General features: G+C 40.7%; 1 protein-coding gene across 2 annotated transcripts in view; it reads left to right on the plus strand.

Annotated features, from left to right (window-relative positions):
* LOC132881691 (von Willebrand factor A domain-containing protein 5A-like) overlaps window positions 1-26,364 on the plus strand; it is an 80,733-nt gene that overhangs the window by 45,653 nt on the left and 8,716 nt on the right. For both annotated transcript variants that reach the window (XM_060914453.1, XM_060914452.1), the window contains exons 14-18: window positions 940-1,157; window positions 2,066-2,176; window positions 8,947-8,973; window positions 9,738-9,764; window positions 9,898-10,037. In XM_060914453.1, the coding sequence (XP_060770436.1) occupies window positions 940-1,157; window positions 2,066-2,176; window positions 8,947-8,973; window positions 9,738-9,764; window positions 9,898-10,037 (523 nt within the window). The remainder of the gene's footprint in view (window positions 1-939; window positions 1,158-2,065; window positions 2,177-8,946; window positions 8,974-9,737; window positions 9,765-9,897; window positions 10,038-26,364) is intronic.

Consider the following 26,364-nt stretch of genomic DNA (forward strand, 5'->3'; position numbering starts at 1 on the left):
ATTAAGTCGCATCCATTGAACTCACAGTTATTTGGGGTCCTCTGTCTGGAAGGGCATGAACAGCTGCTTTTGCACACAGAGGTTCACTGGCTTTCCAGAGGGAGAGTGTTACAGCGCTTGTATGCGCTGCGAGAAGAGCTGAAGTTGTTTTTGACCGAAAGCAATTCGGAACTGGCCAAGCACCTCCATGATTCCCTGTGGCTAGCTTCCTTGTCGTATTCGGTCGACATATTTGACAGACTGAATAGTTTGAATCTGTCTTTGCAAGGCCAAGATTCCAATGTGTTGGTGCTTGCTGACAGGGTGAATGCTTTCATCCAAAAACTTGTCCTCTGGCATGACCGCATAATTGTTGGAAATTGTGACATGTTCCCCAGCCTCACAGACTTCATCACTGAGGCACGCGGCAGTGACGTCTCCTCTATTTTTCAGTCAGCTGCAGATCACCTGTCTGGGCTTAAGCAGCAGTTAGTTTCTTATTTCTTGGATGACTACCGGTCATTTTCATGGGTTCAGGATCCATTTGTTTGCACCGCAAACGATTTGTCACTGCAGATGCAAGAGCAGCTTATTGAGAAAACACAAATGTTTGAGAAGCCCTGTTTTATACTAATAAAATCTCTAGCAGTTTAGTGTGATAAGCTGAACCAGATGGCAGTTTATGGAGGATTTGAGTCATTTCATTCATCCCAAAATGAAATGAGTAATATGTAGTTAAGACATGTGGATTTGGGATTTGTGGTACAGTATTAACTTTGTTATTGAACTCCTCCTCAAAAAAAACCTGGAAATTGATAAATCCTTAACAGAAGCACTTCAAGTAATGTAAGACACATGGTCAAGTTTATCCCATAAATCCTAACTAATCACAACATGACAGAATAGCACTTACAATCATCTGTTTGTTACTGATTCAGCTTTGTGTGTGCGCGCGTGCAGACTGGCCATCCACAGGCTGGGTGCTCGCTCTCTGATCCGCTCTCTGGAAAGGGACGAGCAGGATGATGGAGCTGATAAAGAGGCTCTGAAGGCCAGGGTGGTGGATCTGAGTAAGCAGTCTGGAGTGAGCAGCTCACACACAGCCTTCATAGCTGTCAATAAAGGCAGCGGACAAGCTATGAAAGGACCGATGGTGACGAGAAGAATTCCTATCCCAAGTCAGTATTCTTTTCTCTCTCTCGTTTTTTTCTTTAAACTGAGTCAATTTACTCAACCTGTATTGGTAATAATATTTATAAACCTATACAGTAATGTGAGCATTACTATCATACATACTACTAGCTTTATTGCTTTTATGTGTAAACACATATAGAGCACATGGTGAAACTGACATCCTGTTTTTGTTTATATGTTCAGTGAGGCATGCATTTAGATCTTCCTGTAAGTAACAAAACAGGAGTTTGTAAATACTGATTCATCTGACTAACATTGTGTTGTATTTCCTTAATGAAATGTGTTGCGAGTTTGTAAAGTTGGGGAACGATGATTTGGTGCTTTTGTATCATGTACATGATATGACCTTGATTTGAGTGCACAGAAGCCTTACAGTACTTTAGATTACAAATTTTTACCTACCTAGTAGCCAATCGAAGATTACATTTAAAGATTTGGTCATTATACAATGCTGTGCATTGAGTTTAACTGAAGTTATTTCACACATTCTATGTCAGTTGTAATTGTTTACTTAATGGCAAAAGCTTATTTCAACCATGGTTTTAGTGGAACTGCTCAAAGCCACTAAAAATGCCAACTTATAAAGAAAATTAAAACTCATCTGTACAAAATTCTCAGTATATATTTGCAATGCTGTGCATTGAGTTTAACTGAAGTTATTTCACACATTCTATATAAATGTAATTTGTTAAAAGAAAAAATGTTATTTTTGTGGACGTTAACAGTTTATTTTTTTAATGCAGTGCAACTATATCTAGTTCCTAAATACTTGACCTTATTTATGCAAGAGCATTCCTCTAATAATATTACAATTATTGTACTTTTTTGCATGTAAACATTATAGAAAGCACATGAGTAATTGAACATCCTGTTTTTGTTTACCTCTGTACAGGTTCTATGGCTTCACTAATGAGTTACCAATGTCAAGCTTTACCAATGAGTTACCAATGTCAAGCTTTACCAATGAGTTACGTATGTAAAGCTTCACCATTGATTTGCTTTGGTAAGTTGTTGAACATTAGACTAAATAATTGGCTGATGAACATGAGAATAATTGTGTATTTCCTTTATCCATGAAATATGCTGACTGTCAGAACTTCTAGACAGGTCTTATTGTATTCAGACCTTGGACAACAATAAGAACAACAATAAGATAGTAATTTATACTCTAACATGGTGCATGGTCACATGGAGAACCCTGACTGTAATTGTTCACTTAAAAAAAAAAACGACAAAAGCTTATTTAAACCACCATTGTAGTGGAAATGCTGAGAGCCACCAAACATGCCAACTTTTAAAGAAACTTGTACCGTAAATCATCTGAACTCAATTCTCAACATGTATCTGCAATCCTGTGCATTGAGTTTAACTGGAATTTTTTCATACATTCGTTAACATGAAGAAACAATGAACCTCTGCTTATAGTTTATTAAAGTAACTTAGAAAACACACTTGTAATATTGTAACATTATAATACACATGAATTGAAAATGCACTTGAGTGATTTAAAGTAATAAACCATATAATCACATCTGAATTAACCCTTCTTTATCCCATTAATGAGTTGCCTGTTTGGAGTTCTTAAGTGGGTTAATTATCCCCCACCCAAACAAAGTTTGGCGAGGGATAAAGAAACGGGTTCTGGCCGGCCATCCGGCCGGCCAGTCACGTTTTTGTTTCTGGGCCATATCTTTAAAACTACTGAAGATATCTTCATGAAACTTTGTATACATATCAAACAACATGTGAACTGGTGCCTTTTGCTATTTTGGATTTTTGGAAAAAAAAAGTATTTTTCAAATTTTTACATAAAAAATACATTTTGACTTAGTTTCTAAGAGCAGTGTTCATTTCCGGAGCATATATTCAAAACTATTCGTGATACGGATTTGAAACTTGGTATACGTGTTAAGGTGATGTCGATGTGCTTTTTCGTACTAAGAAATTTGAGAAATTTTAATTTTTCATGTTTCCACTGCAACAATTTCAGACTTGGTCTCTCAGGTTAGTCTTAGGGGTAGGTTTTGTTTCTAGAGCAGAACTTGAAAACTTTGAGTGGTATGGTCTTGAAAGTTGATATACAGTGGTGCTTGAAAGTTTGTGAACCCTTTAGAATTTTCTATATTTCTGGATAAATATGACCTAAAACAACATCAGAGTTTCACACAAGTCATAAAAGTAGATAAAGAGAACCCAGTTAAACAAATGGGACAAAAATATTATACTTGGCCATTTATTTATTGAGGAAAATGATCCAATATTACATATCTGTGAGTGGCAAAAGTATGTGAACCTCTAGGATTAGCAGTTAATTTGAAGGTGAAATTAGAGTCAGGTGTTTTCAATCAATGGGATGATAATCAGGTGTGAGTGGGCACCCTGTTTTATTTCAAGAACAGGGATCTATCAAGGTCTGATCTTCACAACACATGTTGGTGGACGTATATCATGGCATGAACAAAGGAGATTTCTGAGGACCTCAGAAAAAGCGTTGTTGATGCTCATCAGGCTGGAAAAGGTTACAAAACCATCTCTAAAGAGTTTGGACTCCACCAATCTGCAGTCAGACAGATTGTGTACAAATGGAGGAAATTCAAGACCATTGTTACCCTCCCCAAGAGTGGTCGACCAACAAAGATCGTTCCAAGAGCAAGGCGTGTAATAGTCGGCGAGGTCACAAAGGACCCCAGGGTAACTTCTAAGCAACTGAAGGCCTCTCTCACATTGGCTAATGTTAATGATCATGAGTCTACCATCAGGAGAACACTGAACAACAATGGTGTGCATGGCAGGGTTGCAAGGAGAAAGCCACTGCTCTCCAAAAAGAACATTGCTGCTCGTCTGCAGTTTGCTAAAGATCATGTGGACAAGCCAGAAGGCTATTGGAAAAATGTTTTGTGGACGGATGAGACCAAAATAGAACTTTTTGGTGTAAATGAGAAGCATTATGTTTGGAGAAAGGAAAACACTGCATTCCAGCATAAGAACCTTATCCCATCTGTGAAACATGGTGGTGGTAGTATCATGGTTTGGACCTGTTTTGCTTTATCTGGGCCAGGACGGCTTGCCATCATTGATGGAACAATGAATTCTGAATTATACCAGCAAATTTTAAAGGAAAATGTCAGGGCATCTGTCCATGAACTGAATCTCGAGAGAAGGTGGGTCATGCAGCGAGACAACAACCCTAAGCACACAAGTCATTCTACCAAAGAATGGTTAAAGAAGAATAGTTAATGTTTTGGAATGGCCAAGTCAAAGTCCTGACCTTAATTCAATCGAAATTTTGTGGAAGGACCTGAAGCGAGCAGTTCATGTGAAGAAACCCACCAACATCCCAGAGCTGATGCTGTTCTGTATGGAGGAATGGGCTAAAATTCCTCCAAGCTGGTGTGCAGGACTGATCAACAGTTACCGGAAATGTTTAGTTGCAGTTATTGCTGCACAAGGGGGTCACACCAGATACTGAAAGCAAAGGTTCACATACTTTTGCCACTCACAGATATGCAATATTGGATCATTTTCCTCAATAAATAAATGACCAAGTATAATATTTTTGTTTCATTTGTTTAACTGGGTTCTCTTTATATACTCTGAGGACTTGTGTGAAAATCTGATGATGTTTTAGGTCATATTTATGCAGAAATATAGAAAATTCTAAAGGGTTCACAAACTTTCAAGCACCACTGTATGTGTTGATTAAGTAATGTATATGTGCCTTTTGATACTAAGAAATGTGAGAAATTTCAATTTTTAGCTCACCTGGACCAAAGGTCCGATGGGCTTATGTCATGGGCTGCTGAGGTCAGTGTAAAGAGGTAGGGTTGGTTTCCTGCCGCAGAACTTGAAAAATGTGACAAATAATATCTGGAAACTTGGTATATAGGGCAAGGGATATAGATTACTCTGTCTTCTTGTTCAGAATTTAGGCTGAATATCAAATTTCAGTATTTCTATTTGAGGAGCAGATTTCAGAATGTTATCAACATTCAGGAACATAAAGTAATGTAACTTTTGATAATTCATGAGGAATTATTTTGAGACATGGATGGAAAAAGCTCGTCAGTGCAGGTGTATTTCATTAAAATTTAAACAAATGTCAGTTATTTTGTTAAAATTACTTACTATTTAATAATATGCAAGTTGCCCTGGAGTGGATTGTCATCCAATCCAGGGTGTATTCTGCCTCACACCCAGTGTTCCCAGGGTAAGCTCTGACTCCACCACAATCTTGACCTGAATAAAGTGATTACTGAAAGTAAGTGAATGAAAATGCTGAAGTTCACGGTTTGTTAATGCTACCTAATGGAGTAGATAATGCTAACTAAGGATATCTTAATGTAACGGCTACTGTTATTAACTATCTTCACTGTGTCAGCGGATTTCATCTTGTAGTAGTGAGTACGTTTGTAATGGTATGTTCAGACCAAATGCAGCAAAAGTGTCAAAATTCGCTCTGGCCACCTTGCCAATGACTCTATTGAAGCTCAAGGACACACCGTGATGTACCTGAAATACATGGATACAATTTTGTTCTGTATGCTTGCTCTACCAAACTTATTATTTAAATTGGCTTAAATAATGTGCATGAAATCACTCACTTTGTACAGTCAAGCAGACAGAGGAAGTCCTTGTGCCCATGCGCATGCTTACATTAGTCGTTGTCTTCATCTTTTGGGTTTTACGGCAGTTGGCATCCAGTGTTGCATTACTGCCATCTAAAGGTTTACCTTGACCGTGCACTGACAGTTCCATCATTCTGTCGCTAAATGAACAGCTGATCACACCGAGGTGCTCGCTGACTGCCGATATTTATTAGTTTGGTCCTGCATTTCCTTTCCTTCGCAACATAACATCTTTTCTTCTCGCTTTCCGTTACTGTAGTCAGTCTTTCCAGTTTCATTCACACACTCACATCCTCCATTGTTCACTCCTGTTTCAAATTTGTATCCCACAATGGCTTGCGTGAACGGGGAAAGCCCACCACGTGATGCATGACATAATATCTTGTATTGCATCATGGTGAAGCAGGAAAAAATAGTGGCCTAAAATTCATTAATTGTTCTATTTAAAAATAATAATAATAAGTCTGTGATTTGAATTCAGTAGCTTTCAGTCCACTAAACAAATATAATTAGGTGTCAAGGAAAATTTTTATGACCTAAACTTGAAAATTTTGAAAGGCAGTCTACCTTTCAGTGAAACCAATATTTACATGGTGTGTTCTCCTAGTATTCTAAGATTCCAGTATTATTGAATAAATTCCAATTGGCTACATTGTACCACTGTTCCACTGTACTGCATCATAGCTGATTACCATAAAGTTGCCCAGACTTTAACTTTTATTCTGACATCCCCCCTGCCCAAGACATGCCACCAACAGTCATGTTATTGCTTGCCACCAAGAGATGCTGGTTCACGTATAAAATGAAAGACATTCAGTTGCTTTAACACTCTTGCAACATTTGGTCTGGATGTATGATGAAACATTCTTTTGCTCTGACTTTTAGTGAAGTTAAATAAGTAGAGGTGGTGCTGAGTAGAAATCAGATCATTGACTGTTGATTACAAGAGTCTCCTGTTCATCCTCATGAGCCTTGGCATTCAAGGCACAGCAATTTGGTTTGTTTCTTACCTGGAGGGATGAGATAAGGTGACATGGAGGGGATCCATATCTGCTCCATACAGACTCTTCACTGGTGTCCCACAAGGCTCAGCGCTGGGTCCTCTTCTGTTCTTCCTCTATACATGCGCTCTTGGTGAAGTCATATCCTCACTTTGGTTTTCATACCACTGCTATGCCAATGGCACTGAACTCCTCCTCTTCTTTCTTCCCCATGACACCTACATTTCTGCACAGATCTCGTGTCTGGTAGATATCTCATCATGGGTGGCAGCTTATCAGCTTGTCCCAACAACTCTGAGCTCCTATACATCCTTATATACAGTCATGTACTGTAGGTGGTTATTTCATAACTCTCCATGGAGATCAGAATATCATTTGTATAAACTATAACAAAGTTTCACAGTATATCCTTAATAGGGATGGAATTAATAAGAGTTCATTGATACTGATGCTATTATTGATTGTGCTTATTTGTCAGATTCTTTATTAGATCCTTTACTGATTCCTGATCAGTTTTCTGTGTGTGTGTGTGTGTGTGTGTGTGTGTGTGTGTGTGTGTGTGTGTTGGGGGGGGGGGGGGGGGGGATAGGCCAACACAAGTTGTCAGCATCAACATGGTTGTTTTATTAACACAGTGTAGAATGTCTGCCTAATAACATTTGAGCATGTTAAAATAAGTGTGAAAGGGGTTTTGCTGGCTGGAAGTGGAGTAGCAAAAGAAGAAGGAAGTAGTCAGGTTTAAAATGTGTGATGCTACACTTGTGCATCAAAATAGATTAAGTCCTAGAACTGGGGACTCCTTTCTTTGTCTACACAGTGCAGTCAGACAGTAGGCTTTTTTTTTTAAATGTTTATCATGAAGATGTGAAGGGTGTGTGCGTGTGTGTGCGTGCGTGTGTGTGAATTGTCTAAGTGTCTCTATACAAATATGGCTGTTTGTGCACTGCTTAAGGCTCAAGCTCAATTTCATACTGCAACATTACCAAATTCTTTTGGTTCCTATAAAGTTTATCTCCATTGTGTTGATGGATTTCATCTTGAAGCAGAGATTAAGTGGGAACATCTTCTGCTCTGACTTTTAAGCTTTTTTGTGATAGGATGTTAACATAATCACTGCAGCAACCTAGTTTGCATAATATATTCTCATCTCATCTCATTATCTCTAGCCGCTTTATCCTTCTACAGGGTCGCAGGCAAGCTGGAGCCTATCCCAGCTGACTATGGGCGAAAGGCAGGGTACACCCTGGACAAGTCGCCAGGTCATCACAGGGCTGACACATAGACACAGACAACCATTCACACTCACATTCACACCTACGGTCAATTTAGAGTCACCAGTTAACCTAACCTGCATGTCTTTGGACTGTGGGGGAAACCGGAGCACCCGGAAGAAACCCACGCGGACACGGGGAGAACATGCAAACTCCGCACAGAAAGGCCCTCGCTGGCCCCGGGGCTCGAACCCAGGACCTTCTTGCTGTGAGGCGACAGCGCTAACCACTACACCACCATGCCGCCGCATAATAGATTTTTTTCTGAAAATATTAATGCACAGTTTATATTTAATGAGCTGACATTTGTCACATCTTTGACTAAATGTCAAAGAAGTGTCAAGTAAATTATTTAACATTTTCTTATGATGTAATTAATGCTGAAGTTCATGATTTTTCATGTTAATTAATGCAGCAGTGTTGTACAGTATACCATGTTTTATTTGTTGTGAAGCAGAAAACCATTAGGAACACAGTTTTGAAATGGCATCATTGTGATCCACCAATTTACACTAAAATGCATGATGAAACAATAATGCACATATAAATGATTAATGAGGAAGAATCCTGTTTTTGTTTGTTTGTTTGTTTGTTTGTTTGTTTGTTTTTCTAAAGTTATGTCTGCAGTTTCAGACATAGTTACTGAATATATTAATTTGTAATTTATACACCATACGTATCCACAAAATTACAGTAAAAAGGAAAGTTTTGATTGATTGATTGATTGATTGATCCACAGAGCCTACAGAAAACTGTACCGTATGCAGGGCTACAGCAATATCTACTTATTTTAGTTCCTGAAAGTTCAAAATACCCATTGTTGAATATGTAACTAATATATTTCTTTTTTTCCCCTTTTATTTTATTTTCACTCAGCTGGTGGATTTGATTCAATGGTAGAGTGTAAGTGTACACAAACTGTTTTTCTCTGATTTTCTTTGTAAAGTTGAATAGAATAAAAAGATTACAGTAAGTGTGAACGTTTAAGCAAGTTCAATAGATGAGCTGTTGTATTCTCACTGCAGTAAAGAATTTGTTAAAATTAGGGAAGGAATAAAATACTACAGGGTGAGCTGTTAAAGGAAAATAAACAATGATGAGGTGGTGTGAAATTTCGTTGCAAATTGGTTCAGCACAGAAATAAATATGAAGAGTATTAAATTATATGAATTAATTATTAATTAATATATTAATTATTGATCATCCACCATATAAGCCACTGTGAAAGAGTTGTTACTGTATTTGAAAGTACATTAATTAAAACGATAGATCTTTATTACAGCAGCAACTATTGTCAGAACTGCTCTTACAGAAAATTAATCAATACTTTCTGAACAGTCAGATTTAAGCATTGAATAGCTCTGTAGTTTATTTTGATATAACCAATACTGTTTTATTTTGTTTTATTGACATTTTCCTCGCCGTAGTATATACCAGTAACTCTGTTCTCAATGTTCATTTCATACAAAGTACATATACAGGGCATGGTGGAAAATTGTGGTACTCTCACTTATTCTGTGGTTATTGTATTGCTACAGTTATTTCAGTCATGATAATGAGAATGTCATGATGGTGTCTTTTGTGAAAGCAAATGTGCTTTATTTTGTAAAAGTTCAACTCAGTTCTCAAACGTTGTGGTAAAGCTAAAACAATTTTCATTGCTTTAGGTGATGCCAGTTTGGACCTCAGCTCAGGTAAAGTTGTAATGTTCAGCAGTAACTCAGAATCTCTCTCATATACTGTATGTATGCATGTGTTTTAACCTTTTGTATTATTAGTTATGAGTAAGATCTATGTGTTTACATGTCTATAATGATGTCTCTGTAGAAATTGCTGAGCCTCCAAAGGACCCATTGTTGCAGCTTGTCTCCCTCCAGAAGGCTTCTGGTTGTTGGGAAATGGAGTCCACACTTGCAGAGGTGTTTGGGAAGACAGAACAAGAGCTGATTGAGCAGATTCCTGCACAGGTTAATACACGCTAAATATATCTGTGTAATATGTGACACTGATTAAAGCCTAAGGTAATATATTTTAAATAATAATAATAATAATAGGACATTCCCAAGCTTTCAACTCCTTCAGGAGCCTTCATCAGGGATGGTCACTTCCCATCCCTGATGAAGGCTCCTGAAGGAGTTGAAAGCTTGGGTATGTCCAATAATTTTGTGCAGTAAAAAGTTTTTAAAACCTTTTTATAGAATTGATCGCTGTATAGATGAAAATCTTCAATGTAATAACTGCTTATAGGTTTCCCCCAAAAATATTACATTTCAGGATATGAAATGGTGCTTTACATGACAAATATTCTGACACCAAACATTTCTTCTTACCTCTAACGCTTTTGGTAACTGGTTATCCATATACAGCTGGGTCCATAAGTATGTGGACATTGACACTGTGTGTGTGTGAGTGAGTGAGATTTTGCCTCTGTACACCATCACAATGTATTTGAACTGAAGTAGTCATGATATGATTGAAGTGTAGACTTTCAGCTTTAATTCAAGGGGTTTCAATAAAACTAGATAGAGACTGTGACTAAAGTCACAGTAATTTGCGCAAGCTGTTACAAACCGGAATGTCTGGTCACCGTGCCCTATAGATCCGGGACAGTAAGAGATAGAGAATGACGCTTAGTGAGGAAAAGTTGTGCCCTGCTTCCCTGAACAAAATAAAAGAAACTGATTGAAAAAATCATGAAAATTGATAGTTAAAAGTTATTGAAAAAAATCCCTTTTTCATGGATCGTTCTAGATCAGTGAGCTGGATCACCACCAAAAGGCATAGCAACGTAATTCAGCCCAGAGGTATTCTGCCTGTGAAATTTGGTGATGACTGGTTGAAAACGGAGGGAGAAATAGCATCCTAAAAAATGTTAGGAGAATAATAATAGCTAGATAGATACTGTGACTAAAGTCACAGTGATTTGCACTAGCTCTTACAAACCGAGATGTCTGGTCACCGTACCCCATAGAGCCAGAACAGTAAGAGATGGAGAATGATACATAGTGAGGAAAAAAGCCCGTTTTTCATGGATCATTCCGGTTTTGGTGATCCGGATCAGCACCAAAAGTCATAGCAACTTAATTCAGCCCAGAAGTATTCTTCATGTGAAATTTGGTGATGAGTGGTTGAAAACTGAGGGAGAAATGGCGTCCTTAAAACATTAGGAGAATAATAATAAGAATAATAAAGTAGAAAGAGCCTGAGTGAGAGTAACAGTTTGCACCAGTGCTGCTAGCGTGAATTAAATATTGCATTAACTATGGAGGGGTTACAGCCATTTTTACATATTTTCTCCATTTTCAAGGGCTCAAAAGTAATTGGGCAAACTGATTAAGTATTTGTATCATCACAGGATTATTTTTAATAGTTGGATGCTTTTTTAAAATTTATTCTTTTTATTCAAACATGTATTGGGACACATCATCAGTAGTGTTTCCAGAGCCATTGTAGGTCTAAAATGTAAAGTGATATTATCTTAGCCTGCTACTCTCCGATAACCAGTGACGGAATATAGGGACAGTCAAAGGTGAATACATGTTTTAACATTAGGATTAAAATATCTGACTCTGATCATTTTAATTATCTGACTCCAAATATATATCTTCTAGTTATTTATAGAAGTGTATTAACTCAGTGTTCCAATAACATTTAATTTACAACTTTCAGAAGGACTATCGAGCAATTAGTGATAAGGTAACAAGTAGGTTTATTCTACAAAATGCAGACATGCAGTATACAACAAAACAGAAATGAATACAGCTTCAGTCGTGGGAATAGGATGTGTGATTGGAAAGCATCTCTCAGTGGTGTGATGGAAAATGCCTCATTGCTTGATGGTAAAAACCTTTTTTTTTTTTTCTTCCTTTAACATTCATCAATCTGTCCATCATCTGTAGCCACTTATCCTGTACAGGGTCACAGGCAAGCTGGAGCTTATCCCAGCTGACTATGGGCGAGAGGCAGGGTACACCCTGGACAAGTTGCCAGGTCATCACAGGGCTGTCACACTCGCATTCATACCTACGGTTAATTTAGACCCACCAGTTAGCCTGTGTTTGAATTTATTCTCTACTGGCAAGGCAGGATTCTGAATTTTGTGTACTATCTACTTGATTCAGTTGGATCTACAGTGGTGCTTGAAAGTTTGTGAACCCTTTAGAATTTTCTATATTTCTGCATAAATATGATCTAAAACATCATCAGATTTTCATACAAGTCCTAAAAGTAGATAAAGAGAACCCAGTTAAACAAATGAGACAAAAATATTATACTCGGTCATTTATTTATTGAGGAAAATGATCCAATATTACATATCTGTGAGTGGCAAAAGTATGTGAACCTTTGCTTTCAGTATCTGGTGTGACCCCCCTGTGCAGCAATAACTGCAATTAAACGTTTCCAGCAACTGTTGATCAGTCCTGCACACCGGCTTGGAGGAATTTTAGCCCATTCCTCCATACAGAACAGCTTCAACTCTGGGATGCTGGTGGGTTTCCTCACATGAACTGCTCGCTTCAGGTCCTTCCACAACATTTCGATTGGATTAAGGTCAGGACTTTGACTTGGCCATTCCAAAACATTAACTTTATTCTTCTTCAACCATTCTTTGGTAGAACGACTTGTGTGCTAAGGGTCGTTGTTTTACTGCATGACCCACCTTCTCTTGAGATTCAGTTCATGGGCAGATGTCCTGACATTTTCCTTTAGAATTCGCTGATATAATTCAGAATTCATTGTTCCATCAATGATGACAAGCCGTCCTGGCCCAGATGCAGCAAAACGGGCCCAAACCATGATACTACCACCAACATGTTTCACAGATGGGATAAGGTTCTTATGCTGGAATGCAGTGTTTTCCTATCTCCGAACATAACGCTTCTCATTTAAACCAAAAAGTTCTATTTTGGTCTCATCCGTCCACAAAACATTTTTTCAAATAGCCTTCTGGCTTGTCCACATGATCTTTAGCAAACTGCAGACGAGCAGCAATGTTCTTTTTGGAGAGCAGTGGCTTTCTCCTTGCAACCCTGCCATGCACACCATTGTTGTTCAGTGTTCTCCTGATGGTGGACTCATGAACATTAACATTAGCCAATGTGAGAGAGGCCTTCAGTAGCTTAGAAGTTACCCTGGGGTCCTTTGTGACCTTGCCAACTATTCCATGCCTTGCTCTTGGAGTGATCTTTGTTGGTCGACCACTCCTGGGGAGGGTAACAATGGTCTTGAATTTCCTCCATTTCTACACAATCTGTCTGACTGTGGATTGGTGGAGTCCAAACTCTTGAGAGATGGTTTTGTAACCTTTTCCAGCCTGATGACCATCAACAACGCTTTTTCTGAGGTCCTCAGAAATCTGCTTTGTTCGTGCCATGATACACTTCCACAAACGTGTTGTGAAGATCAGACTTTGATAGATCCCTGTTTTTTAAAGAAAACAGGGTGCCCACTCACACCTGATTGTCATCCCATTGATTGATAACACCTGACTCTAATTTCACCTTCAAATGAACTGCTAACTCTAGAGGTTCACATACTTTTGCCACTCACAAATATGTAATATTGGATCATTTTCCTCAATAAATAAATGACCAAGCATAATATTTTTGTCTCATTTGTTTAACTGGGTTCTCTTTATCTACTTTTAGGACTTGTGTGAAAATCTGATGTTTTAGGTCATATTTATGCAGAAATATAGAAAATTATAAAGGGTTCACAAACTTTCAAGCACCGCTGTAGATTCTTGTATTAGTATTGTATCGTGTAGATTCTGTAGTGTTTGGAAGTGTCTGCTGGTCTATGGTAAGTTAGTTCTCTCAGGTGGCTAATCTAGAGTAGTTTAAGTCTCCTTTAAAGTGTGACTTGTGAGCAGAGCTTACCAAGATTTATTGAAGGTGTATTGTAGTAGTCTGCAGTGTTCAAAACCTATTCTGCAATGGTTAGAAGCATACATTTAGACAGAAAATGTGAAGTTTAGTGGTGTTTGTTACCTCTTCCTGTTCAGTTATGGTTACCATTTCTCTCTCAGTCCCACTGAAACTCTCTGACCTCATTTCTAATTAGGCTGCAGACATGTGCCTCAAACCTATCTGTCATCACATCTCACAGACCCAGAAGCTCTCATTCATAAACCAGAGGATGAACTACCAGTAACCTCATCTACCCTTCACTGTTGTCCCAGTCTCACATGGTGGTAGGTGGGCTCTGAAAGTGCCAGTCTACTGTAAAGAAAGCTGATTTAATCTCCGCTTTAGCTTTACCATCTTGACTTTCTGACATGAACTGAAAAATGGGTATCTCCACAGAACTCAGCTACACGGGCTGCTCTGCTTAAACTTTTCTTACCCTCTGCTTATACTTTCTCTCCTACTCCATGAGAAACTGGCAGGGGTGGTGGCACATGTCTGCTGTTGTCTCAGAGATGGAGACTTCTCCCCCAGCTTCTCATCCTTTCAATTCCATGCAGTTACAGTTACCTCTCCATTTGACCTTCTCATCGTTGTCATCTACCACCCTAGGTTTGCTTCAGTCCTTTTGTCTTCCTATGAGGTGGACGACACAAAGTGGAAAAGTGTGCTGTGGTCTGACGAGTCCACATTTTGAATTGTTTTTGGAAATAATGGACATTGTGTCCTGTGGGCTAAAGAGGAAAAGGACCAACCAGATCGTTACTTGTGTAAAGTTCAAAAGTCGTCGTCTGGATGGCAGCATATTCATGTCTTTGGACTGTGGGGGAAACCGGCGCACCTGGCGGAAACCCACGCAGACACTGGAAGAACGTGCAGACTCCACACAGAAAGGCCCTCGTCGGCCACTGGGCTCGAACCCAGGACCTTCTTGCTGTGATGCGACAGTGCTAACCACCCTGCCACCCCTCCTTTAACATTATATAATGCAAATGTTTTTGTCCCCTTGAGAGTCTTTGAAGTGTATAGTAGGGATGGTGAAAACTAAAAAAAATCTTGACCGACCACCGAGCCTCATTAGCCGGTTAAAGTCGGTTAACCTATGAGTTTAAACAGGGATGCAAACGGCGCGCCTTTTTCACGGCTCGTGCAGATCCGATTTTTTTTTGGGGGGGGGGCGTTGGAATGTCTGAATAATTTCATCAGAGTAAATTCTGTATTAAAATTGCTACATAAGCAAATGCCGTTACAGTCCATGAAAAAGTCGGCATCTGCGCCTTTAGTTTGTGTGGAGAGATATGATCTGCAATAACATGCATTGTTGACTACAGACCGAAACATACTTTCAGAATGCACTGGCCAAGGCAGGACTAAACTCGATGTGCCTTCTAATAATAATTTAAAAAAAAAAAACAGAATAGTAATTTGTAAGCTAAAAAGCCTGTGTCTACACTTTTTTTTCTTTCGCCGAGTGGCAGCGGGTGGGTGGGACATGACTGAATGGGTGTTTCTGATTTGTCAGCTGTCTTTAACTGGGGCGGGAGGGTGGGACATGACTGAATGGGTGTTTCTGATTTGTCAGCTGTCGTCCTTACACCGCATGGCATGCCCAAGCGTTTACAAACACAGAATTCCAGGTTCTCCGCTCCAAAATCAGCAGCTTCAAAACGATTGATTTTTTTTTTTTTCACCAACAACCAAAAAAAAATTAACCGGTTGACGTTGATTTGGTCAACCACCGGTCAAACGGTCATCGGTTTCTGTACAGTCCTCCCAAGGAACTATTAGCTCTATAAGGAGCACCTGCTTTGATGAGGCTGAAGACAGCAGCATGTCTGGCCTCAATGAAGTTGTCATCATGTGGTCTGCATCCCCAGGTTGACATGCAACTCCCATTCTGATGCAGAGGCGAGCAGACTGGCTGTTGATCTGAGCTGTGACTAGGGTTGCCACCTGTGTCTGACAAAAATCCTGGACATTTCGACCATCCAATCGACCTTTTTGCTTGTAAGCAACGGCGCCCTTCACACATCTAACCCAAGACAAAAATCACCCTTCTACGCTGAAATTGTATTGCTCTAATTAGTAAAAATGACGCTTTTGCTAGTTATTTGTTTAGTTAATTGCTTTACATAATATAGCAGGTCTTCATTATTTTGGTTTATTTCCAACACTTTTTGGTTGTGGACACCTGGGGGGCAGTAGTGGGCACAGGTAAAAGGGGAATACATAATTAAATTGTTTGTTTGCTTATGTGGAATAAAAATAATCTAATTTTTCATTGTATCTGAGAATACCTGAATGTACGGTGTAGTGTCAAACAGCTTACCTGATTGCTTAGAGTGTGGTGTGTGCTTTGCTTGTGCTTGCCTGTGCCTCTGCTGCTCTTGGCTAAACAAATACATAGGAGGACATATAACTGGGCACATACAGTACATACAGGAGTAGGCAGATAAGACTATTTGGATTTCATTTAATTCACCAAAACCTTACCTAATCTTCCATTTATATTTGGTGTTTTTCTTTGCTGCTGCTATGAGTCCTGGCTGATTTTCAATGAATGTCTTGAACTTGAAAGTCTTGAAAGTTTAGCCTGACTTGAAGCTCAGCCTTCACCATTGCAACAGAGAGTCTGTTTCTTTTATCAGTCCAAGCATCCTCCATTGCCCCTTTTCCACCAAATCAGTTCCAGGGCTGGTTCGGGGCCAGTGCTTAGTTTGGAACCGGGTTTTCTGTTTCCACTGACAAAGAACTGGCTCTGGGGCCAGAAAAACCGGTTCCAGGCTAGCACCAACTCTCTGCTGGGCCAGAGGAAAGAACCGCTTACGTCAGCGGGGGGCGGAGTTGTTAAGACCAACAACAATAACAAGACCGCGAAAGATCGCCATTTTTAAGCGACGAGAAGCAGCAGCTGTACAAACGCGAAGTAAGCCATCATCATTATTACTGTTGTTGTTGCTGCTGCTTCTTCCGTGTTTTTGCTTTGATATTTGCGCCAAGGTTTATGCAAACGTAGCGCCGTAACTGACGTATACAGCGACGTAAATGACGTATACAGTGACGTAATGACGTATTCAGCGACGTAATGACGTGGCTCCGCCTAGCACGGCGAGCTCGGAAAAGCAAACTGGTTCTCAGCTGGCTCGCAAGTTGAAATACACATTTTGCCCATTATGTACAAAAAAACGGGACATTCAGTGTCCCGGATTTTTATTTTTTTTTCCGGGACAGACCATGAAAATCCGGGACAATCAGGAAAAACCGGGACAGGTGGCAACACTAGCTGTGACTAAGACTGCTCACCTGCCCTGACAAAGGCAATGTTCCTCTGGCTGCACACATGCTTGCTGTTGGCCATGGCTTTGGAGATGACCTCTGCAACTATCTTCAGCACCTGGTCACATCGCCAGTGGTAGCACTCCCCTGCCAAATCCAGGGTCATGGTGTTTTGCTTCTATTTGGATGACACTGCAGTCCCATGAAACTCATCCTTGCCCAGGAGATGAGCTTTTCCAGGTTCTGGAGGATACACCTACCACCAGGCACCAATGAAATGTTGATAATGCAGACATCCATAAGTAAAGAGGGCCTCTCCTCTCAATTTCAGCTGACTTAACCACCATATTCATGGCAAGGGCAAAGAGAATAAGAGACGATGCAACCATTTATAGTCTCCTTTTCCAGCTGGTACCTGTCTGATGATGTATTCCCAGAAGTTACTCTAAGCCTGAGGTTCCCATAGTAATTCACAATAAGGTCCTTGATCTTACTGGTTATATAGCATCAGTCCAGAGTAGTCTCAATCAGCTTGTGGGGTATTGAGCTGTGTGCTTTGGTGAGGTCATGTACTCCCTTTTATTTGTTTGTTTGTTTGTTTGTGTATGTCTGATATACCAGTGATATTAAAAAAGCTTAGTAAAAATATACCTTTACACTGGTCTCAGCTATTCCCAATCAACGCATGATGTTCTCATGCAGTCTCAAAGTATGAATATTACACTTGACAGATGGGTAGAGATGTGAATTGAGAAATTAATTGGGTTGTTTAGGGCAGATGAAGAGGAGGAGTCCTTTCTGATGTCATGTTTTGTAGCACACCACATGCCCTGACAATCTAGCAGACTTTTCTGTTAAGTATATCAGTCTCCCCCTTGTTTCATTTAGACAAAGCCATCTTCCTGTAAGCAGACTAATAATGTAGTTTGAACATGCAAGAAAGTGTTGTAGTAGCATCTATACAGTGCACTATGTGGGTTTGGAAATAAACATTACTTGTTAATTTATATAATTAAACCACTTTTGATTGACTTGCACATTTATCTTGAATTTAAGCTTTTTTATTCAAGCTATCAAGTTGCTGTGATTCCACACAGGTGTTGAAAAAATGAGCTGACTATGTGACCTTGAAGGCAGCTAGTCCTGAGATTATTCAAAGGAAGTTATAGTAAAGGGATGTATATTTGCCAAACCAATATATTGCAGTTGTGCATTTTTAAAAATAATGTTTTGTTATTCGCTTTTGACATTGACATTAAGTATTGTGTGCTTTAAGGTGTTCTGTGTTTGAATTTATTCTCTACTGGCAAGGCAGGATTCTGAATTTTGTGTACTATCTATTTCATGGGCGATTCTAGGATCTGACCTTAGGGGTGCTCAGCCCCCAGTGTTGACAGTGGCTCCTGGCTTGAACAACAGGCTTTCCATTTTTATTCCAGATTTAAGATTTTTAGAATCGACACATTTTTAAACAAAAGCTCGCCCAACAAGCTACAATATCTACCCATCCACAAGCGCTGTCATGCAGATTTAAATGTTTTCACTAGATAAGACCTAGAACGTTTGGTAAAACTTGTATGATAGTAATGGTTAGGCTAATGGTAATGGGTGTATGATAGTAATGGTTAAGAATGCATCATCATTCTCCAAAAGTGAATTAATAGGCTTATTATAAACTGACAAGGCTAGTCATGTCAAAGTAAGTAAGAGTAATAGGCCTGCTGCATGAGAAAACATTGTGTCAGTTTCTGGGTGTTAATGCTCTGGTGAAATGTGGTGGTGGTAAAGTGGTAAGGAAAAACTTGACCCAAGGACCACTAGGCTCTTTGTCTTAGTTGCTAGTTGTAGTTGGTTCACTGTAAGTCAACCTATACTCATACAAAAACTCAAATGCAATAATTCCTCTTAAGCAGGTGGGGGAAATTTACCATTGCATATCCTCATTATTCAATTATATGACCAAAACACCTTTCATCTAAGAGAACTACCTTTAATCATTAAAGCACCCCTAAAAATAGCCTAAAATCACCACTGCTTTAATGGTAAGCCGAAATCACATAGCTTATACAATCACTTATATTTTTAATCATCTTATATTTTGCAAAACATGTAATAAAGCCAGACAGGTCAATGAATATATGCCTAATAAATGACAATCAAAGTCAAAAATACTGGTCCATCTCAAACCAAAATCTCCCCTATTGTTTTTGCATACAACTTACAACATCTTTAACTTTGGGAGAAAAAAAAAAGAATTGTGTTGCCTCACCTTAAGGGTGGCATATCTATTAACCACTTATTCTTCACACTCTAAAACAGACACTAAATCATGATGTCAAAGATGATGATGATGATCTCATCTCATCTCATTATCTCTAGCCGCTTCATCCTTCTACAGGGTCGCAGGCAAGCTGGAGCCTATCCCAGCTGACTACGGGCGAAAGGCGGGGTACACCCTGGACAAGTCGCCAGGTCATCACAGGGCTGACACATAGACACAGACAACCATTCACACTCACATTCACACCTACGGTCAATTTAGAGTCACCAGTTAACCTAACCTGCATGTCTTTGGACTGTGGGGGAAACCGGAGCACCCGGAGGAAACCCACGCGGACACGGGGAGAACATGCAAACTCCGCACAGAAAGGCCCTCGCCGGCCCCGGGGCTCGAACCCAGGACCTTCTTGCTGTGAGGCGACAGCGCTAACCACTACACCACCGTGCCGCCATGATGATGATAATAATAATAATAATAATAATACAATATCTGTTTTTAACCTTGATTCATACCGCACCAAAACCTAACCTCTCTTCTTCTGGCTTACTAAGCAAATCATCCCCTCTACTTTGGGTGAACTAAGCTGTGTCGTCTCACTTTAAAGCTGGCAAATCTATCAATCACATTTTCATAACTGATGCTGTCAAGTAGCTCCTCCTCAATTGACATCACAGCCAAATGATGGAGTCTGTTTTGCCCCATGGTTCTCCTGAGCCAGGTATGGAGACGATGCAAGGCACTGAAAGACCTCTCGCAACTACAGCTGCTAACAGGAATGGTTAAAGCAGCCTGAACAGTAGCTTTAAGAGAAGGGAACAAGTCAGCATCCAGTAGGCTGTACACAGTCAGCATGTCCTCAACATCACTCGCCTCTCTCTCTCGCGCGCCTAAAAAAGTTCTTGGCTTCCATCACCTCCTCTGACTTGAGGTCAATGTGATAGTGAAGTGCTAGTGCTGACAAATGTGGCTCAGACAAGAATTGGTCTGATTTTGGACTGCATGCATGAATTCTGTTGAGCAGTTCCTCACCAACATCAGAAAAATGCTTTTCCAGTTCTGCTACCATTCTATCCAAGCAAGGAAATAGTAACTGCTGTTTAAGGTCTTCTGACTTTGAAGAACCACTAGCCTCACTGCCTGCCCCACAAGCAGACTCAACAACATATTCCTCCATTTGCTTTGTCTTACACCTCTGGTTAGATGATGATGGATCTGGGACTGATATCTTGTTAGCCTCACATAAGGCCATAGCTCTGGCATGAAGATCTGCAGCAGTGGCATCACTGCATTTCTCCTTAAGGGAATCACTGCATTTTTGTATTCCACAGCTTGGGCAAGATCAGTGGTCTCTTTCTGCAGATACATATGTAAACATGCTGTTACAGACAGGAGAGAGTGGAAAACAAACAGCAAATAGACTGATGAGAATTTAGAGAGTTTTGCTCTCAGTCCCACTGCTAAAGGTGTGTTGATGGCAAGTAGGCATTCAATGATGGCAGGGAAGTTGTCAAGTACTGCATTCACTGAATGAAGTTGGCATGCCTAACGTGTGTTTGACAACTGGACGAGTTGACTTGGCTGCAACCCTAGCTTTTTTTGTGTGTCTGCAAACTTGTGGTGGTTCACAAGTGAGACACTGAAAAAAAGAGTGGACACTTTCCAGCATGTCAAAAAACTCTTTGGACTCAGAAATGGCTCTGCATGTGTGACATAAGACAAGGTTTAATTCATGGGCATAACAATGCACATAAATTGCTTCAGGGCGCTTCTTTTGAAAATGGGCCTGGACACCCCCCACTGCCCCACTCATGACTGCCGCCCCATCATAGGTTTGGGCCACACATTTCAAGTCATCAATGCCTTTTACTGTCAACTGATCCTCAATTGTGGTGGTTATGGATGCAGCATCGAAACTCATCAATTCTGTAAGGGCTAGGAACCTTTCTCTCACTATACCCCCTGAAAAATGCCTAACACAGAGTGACAGCTGCTCCGCTTTTCCATCTCTGGCTTCATCAGCCATAATGGCATACATCTTTGATGCCTTCATCTCGCTTACAACAGCTGCAGTTACCTCCTCTGAACAACACTGTATCATTTCATTCTGACTAGCAGATGAAAGATAAGTAGTATTTGATGTAGGAGTGTAACTTTGCATGAAAGGGTCTGTAGAACTTTGAGCGGGTGGGTGGAGCACAGAAGTATGGCAGGCCAGAACTGAGTTTCAAAAAACTCTTTATTTTCAGCTTTTCAGCTTTTTCAATCTCCCAGTCACACAGACATGCGCGCACACACATCAGTCGTCTGGTTGGGGAGAGAGCTCCCTTCCTCTGCTCTCTCTCTCGTTATATCGGGCGCGGTCACTGGGGAAGACACACAAACACAGGTTAACTGAAATCAGGTGCAGTGATTCTGCCACTTACAATCCAATCCAATCCAGCTTTATTTACGTATAAAGCACTTTAAAAACAACCAGAAGGTACCAAAGTGCTGTACATGATACAATAAATACAAAAATTAAGACATAAAACATCAATAAAAACAGATAATAAGATAAAACCAGTGGCGGCTGGTAGTCTTTCAAACAGGGGAGGCTGGTCGGTTACAATATTTCCAGATTTTAAAAGAAAAAACACATAAATTTTGCCTATACTCTTGCCTCTGATATGGCTGATTGTTGGCAGGGTCACAAACTGTGAAATACCAGGTTCTTTTGGCCCATTAGCCTACTGTCCAATATACATGATGGTGGTGTTGGGGGGGGGTGTATATTTTTATATTTTAAAATTGTGGCATGTTGTTTAAAAATTTATCATTATTGAAAGCAGCTCTTTGTCAGGAACCTCAGCAGTAACAGCAGTGTGTTCTGGAATAGGCACAAGCACTGACCTTGGGGAGCCAAACATACCGTAGAGCTGGGTGCCACACATTTCATTCAAACATAGTTTCCCTATATTTTACTTATTTTGACTGAGAAATGTTTTATTGACAATTTTGATAACCCTTCACTTTTAATCCAGGTCTGTAGTGTGAAATGTTCTCGGCTGTGTTTTTGTTTAAAAATGTTTTCCAAATTGTAGCTGTGTTTAATTCATATCCAGAAAAATATATCTCATCTCATTATCTCTAGCCGCTTTATCCTTCTACAGGGTCGCAGGCAAGCTGGAGCCTATCCCAGCTGACTACAGGCGAAAGGCGGGGTACACCCTGGACAAGTCGCCAGGTCATCACAGGGCTGACACATAGACACAGACAACCATTCACACTCACATTCACACCTACGGTCAATTTAGAGTCACCAGTTAACCTAACCTGCATGTCTTTGGACTGTGGGGGAAACCGGAGCACCCGGAGGAAACCCACGCGGACACGGGGAGAACATGCAAACTCCACACAGAAAGGCCCTCGCCGGCCCCGGGGCTCGAACCCAGGACCTTCTTACTGTGAGGCGACAGCGCTAACCACTACACCACCGTGCCGCCCCAGAAAAATATATATTCCAATATAATATACTCAGCATAAACATTTTAAATAGATTCTATATTTTTGGTCCATCCATGACATATTACTAAAGTAGCCTATTTACTGTTGTTGATGTGGGTCACTTGCTGTTAGCCAATTCACTTTCTCGTACCAGGAGAGCTGAAAGGAACGAGCATTATTCCCTACCTTTTTCACCAAGTCAGTTTGAGGCGTTGGTCTACCCTGCTCTTTAATTTTAATTTTTTCCTTGAAAGGAAGACTGGCAAATGGCTTCGCCAAAATTAAATCAGCAATGCTTGGCATCCATGCACAGCTTTCTTGCTAGCTGACTAGCCCCCTCAAGTTCAAGTTCAGTCACTCAAACAAAATTTCTGGAACTAAGATAGCAAACTTGACAACACTATATTTACACTTTATTTACAATGATAATATATACAAACTAAAAAAGCTGGTAGAAACCGTATGTAATGAATGAAATCGAAATGTAAGCTGATCTCTTACATTTCTTACACCACAGCACTGGCGAATCCGCATGGGACTGAACTGAAATTCACCGCTGCCTGTCTATATTTGAAACGAGCTGTCAATCAAAGAAAATATCCAGCCACTTTCACCAATCACCAGTCTCCTCGCGGAAACTGCCATGTCCCTCCCACTGTGAGGCTCGGAGTCCGTAGGCGGGCATTTTCGCAGTATTTGTCCAATAACCGTCTTGCATTTTGAGATTGAAAAGCGCATAGCTCCCAAATGCCATTGAAGTCCACTGGCTGGGCTGCATCGCGCCGTCGAGGGAGAAAAACTCACGCACACATTAGGCGAACTGGGGAAAGTTATAAGGGAATGATTTTGCACTGTAGTTGGGTTGAGCACATATATTTCTATGATTCTGGATCTGAAATAGCAATGTTATAAGGTCGGCTATAACATAAGCCTAGCGCAATTCATCCTACACAATGTTCGTCATTTTTAGAGGAGGCTGAGCCTCCCTCGTTGTCTTAGAGCAATCGCCCGTGGATAAAACAATAAAATAAAATCAACATCTTACAGGGTGTCAAAGGCCATGGAAAAGAGATGGGTTTTAAGAAGGGATTTAAAAACAGACAAGGAAGACGCCTGTCTAATGTGCAGAGGCACATCATTCCACATTTTAGGGGCTGGCACAGTGAGAGCATGGTCCCCTCTGAGCTTGCGCTTAGTTTTTGTCACCCTCAGGAGGAGCTGATCAGCTGACCTGAGAGAGCGGGTGGGTGAATATGGGTGCAGCAATTTGGAGAGGTAGGGAGGGACGAGACCATTGAGAGATTTAAAAGCAAATAAAAGAATTTTAAAATGAATCCTAAAATGTATGGGCAACCAGTGGAGTGAGGCTAAAATGGGGGAAATGTGGTCATATTTGCGTGCGCCAGTTAAAAGACGTGCAGCAGCATTTTGTACCATCTGGAGCCGGTTGATGGAGGATCCACTAACCCCCACATAAAGTGCACTGCAGTAATCCAGCCGTGTGGTGACAAAGGCATGGATTACTGTCTTAAAGTGCTGCTTTGAAAGAATTGGCTTTATTTTGGCTAGCTGCCTCAGTTGGTAAAAACTTGACTTCACAACTGCCTTGATCTGATTGTCAAGTCTGAGGTCAGAGTCCACCTTAACTCCCAAGTTAGTGATGATGGATTTTAGGTATTGAGCCAAGGAACCTAGATCTAGACAGAGGGTCTCGGAGCTGCCACCAAAAACAATCACTTCTGTCTTCTTTTTGTTAAAATTTTAAAAATTTAGAGCCATCCAGGCCTTTATGTCATCAATGATGAATGAATGAATGAATGAATGAATGAATGGACCTTTTATTGTCACTGTTACCAGTGAAATTGACCATCAACCTGTCCTTACAGAGGGGGAACAGGACAGGAAGACAGGGATAAAAGAAACACAGTAGTAACATGAGGAAAGATGAAGAAAAAAGAACCCCCCCCCCCCCCCCCCCCATGCTCCTGTCAGGAGTACAGTGTGGGAGCATTTAAAAACCTCCGCACAAGCACACAATAACACAAGTACACTTTTAAAACATGGGACTTGAGGGGGGGGAAAGGGGGGAAGGAGGGGGCAATCAAGGGTGGGGGGGGTAAGGGGGTAGGAAGGGAGAGGAGGAGGTAGAGGTAACCCAGTGCAAGCAAGCAAGCAGCCGTCCGCTCCTGCAGTCATGCAAGCGGCGCTTGTCACGCACCCGCTTGTCACACTGGGGGTGAAAAACGGCGACCGCGGAAAATTGGGGAAGGAATGCGAAGAATGCGAGAGTGTCTCCCAGCAGTGACCTTCTGGGGGAAATGTTTCCCCAGCAACGGCCTTGATCGAGGCCGGTGCTGTTCAGGGAGCCGAATGTCGATAAGATAGAGATTGTTTGGTCTTTCGAACAGACACAGTCTTTACACGTCCACACCACTCGTCCATTCTGTTCAAATCAATTCCATTTGGTCTCTGAAATACTTATTCCTTGCAAAGCCGAAAGCGTCTCCTAGATGACAACCATGTTGTGGTTCAAGTTCTTCCACAGTCTGAGTGCCAACAGCTTTGCCCACCGCTTCAATCATATCGGGCAGCTTTGTGGGGCTTTGAACAGCTGTCACCGTTGTCTGATTTCCTCAATATACCAGGGAAAAGTCTGGTAATCATGGTTCTGAATAGGTAGATATCTTCAATGTCCTCCACAGATGTTCCGGCAGGACAGGTGGGTTCCCCCGAACCCAGAAACTGTGTCAATTTTATTAGGAGACCAGTTTATCAAATCCATGCTTTTTTAGTTTCGAAATTCAATGCGGAGAGAGTCTCTCAAAAAAAACGTATAGGCAGACGAGACGAAACAAAGAGCACAAGCAGGAAAAAAAGGAGAGGAGAAGAGAGCAGAGAAATGCGACCGCTTTCCATGAGAGCACGGAGGAAAAAAAAAAGACATTCAAGTAAGGGTCTTGCAGAGAATGCTTGATTCTTTTTAAGACGCATATAGACCTGAGTGTCATCCGCATAACAATGAAATGAAATACCATGCTTCCTAAATATGGAACCAAGCGGGAGCAGGTACAAAGAAAAAAGAAGAGGGCCTAAGACTGAGCCCTGCGGGACACCACATGACAGAGGAGGATACAGAGTCACCAAGGCTCACACGGAACGTTCGATCTGCCAAGTACGACCTGAACCACTCCAGTGCTATGCCACTGATGCCCACCCACTGCTCCAAACATGAAATTAAAATGTCATGGTCTACAGCAGGGGTCTTCAATCCTATCCGCAAAGGGCCGGTGTAGCTGCAGGCTTTCATTACAGCCAAATTGGAGGCTCACTTGATTGTTGACTGGAGAC

The sequence above is a fragment of the Neoarius graeffei genome, chromosome 2 (assembly GCF_027579695.1).
Source record: "Neoarius graeffei isolate fNeoGra1 chromosome 2, fNeoGra1.pri, whole genome shotgun sequence".
In the NCBI taxonomy this organism is placed as follows: Eukaryota; Metazoa; Chordata; class Actinopteri; order Siluriformes; family Ariidae; genus Neoarius; species Neoarius graeffei.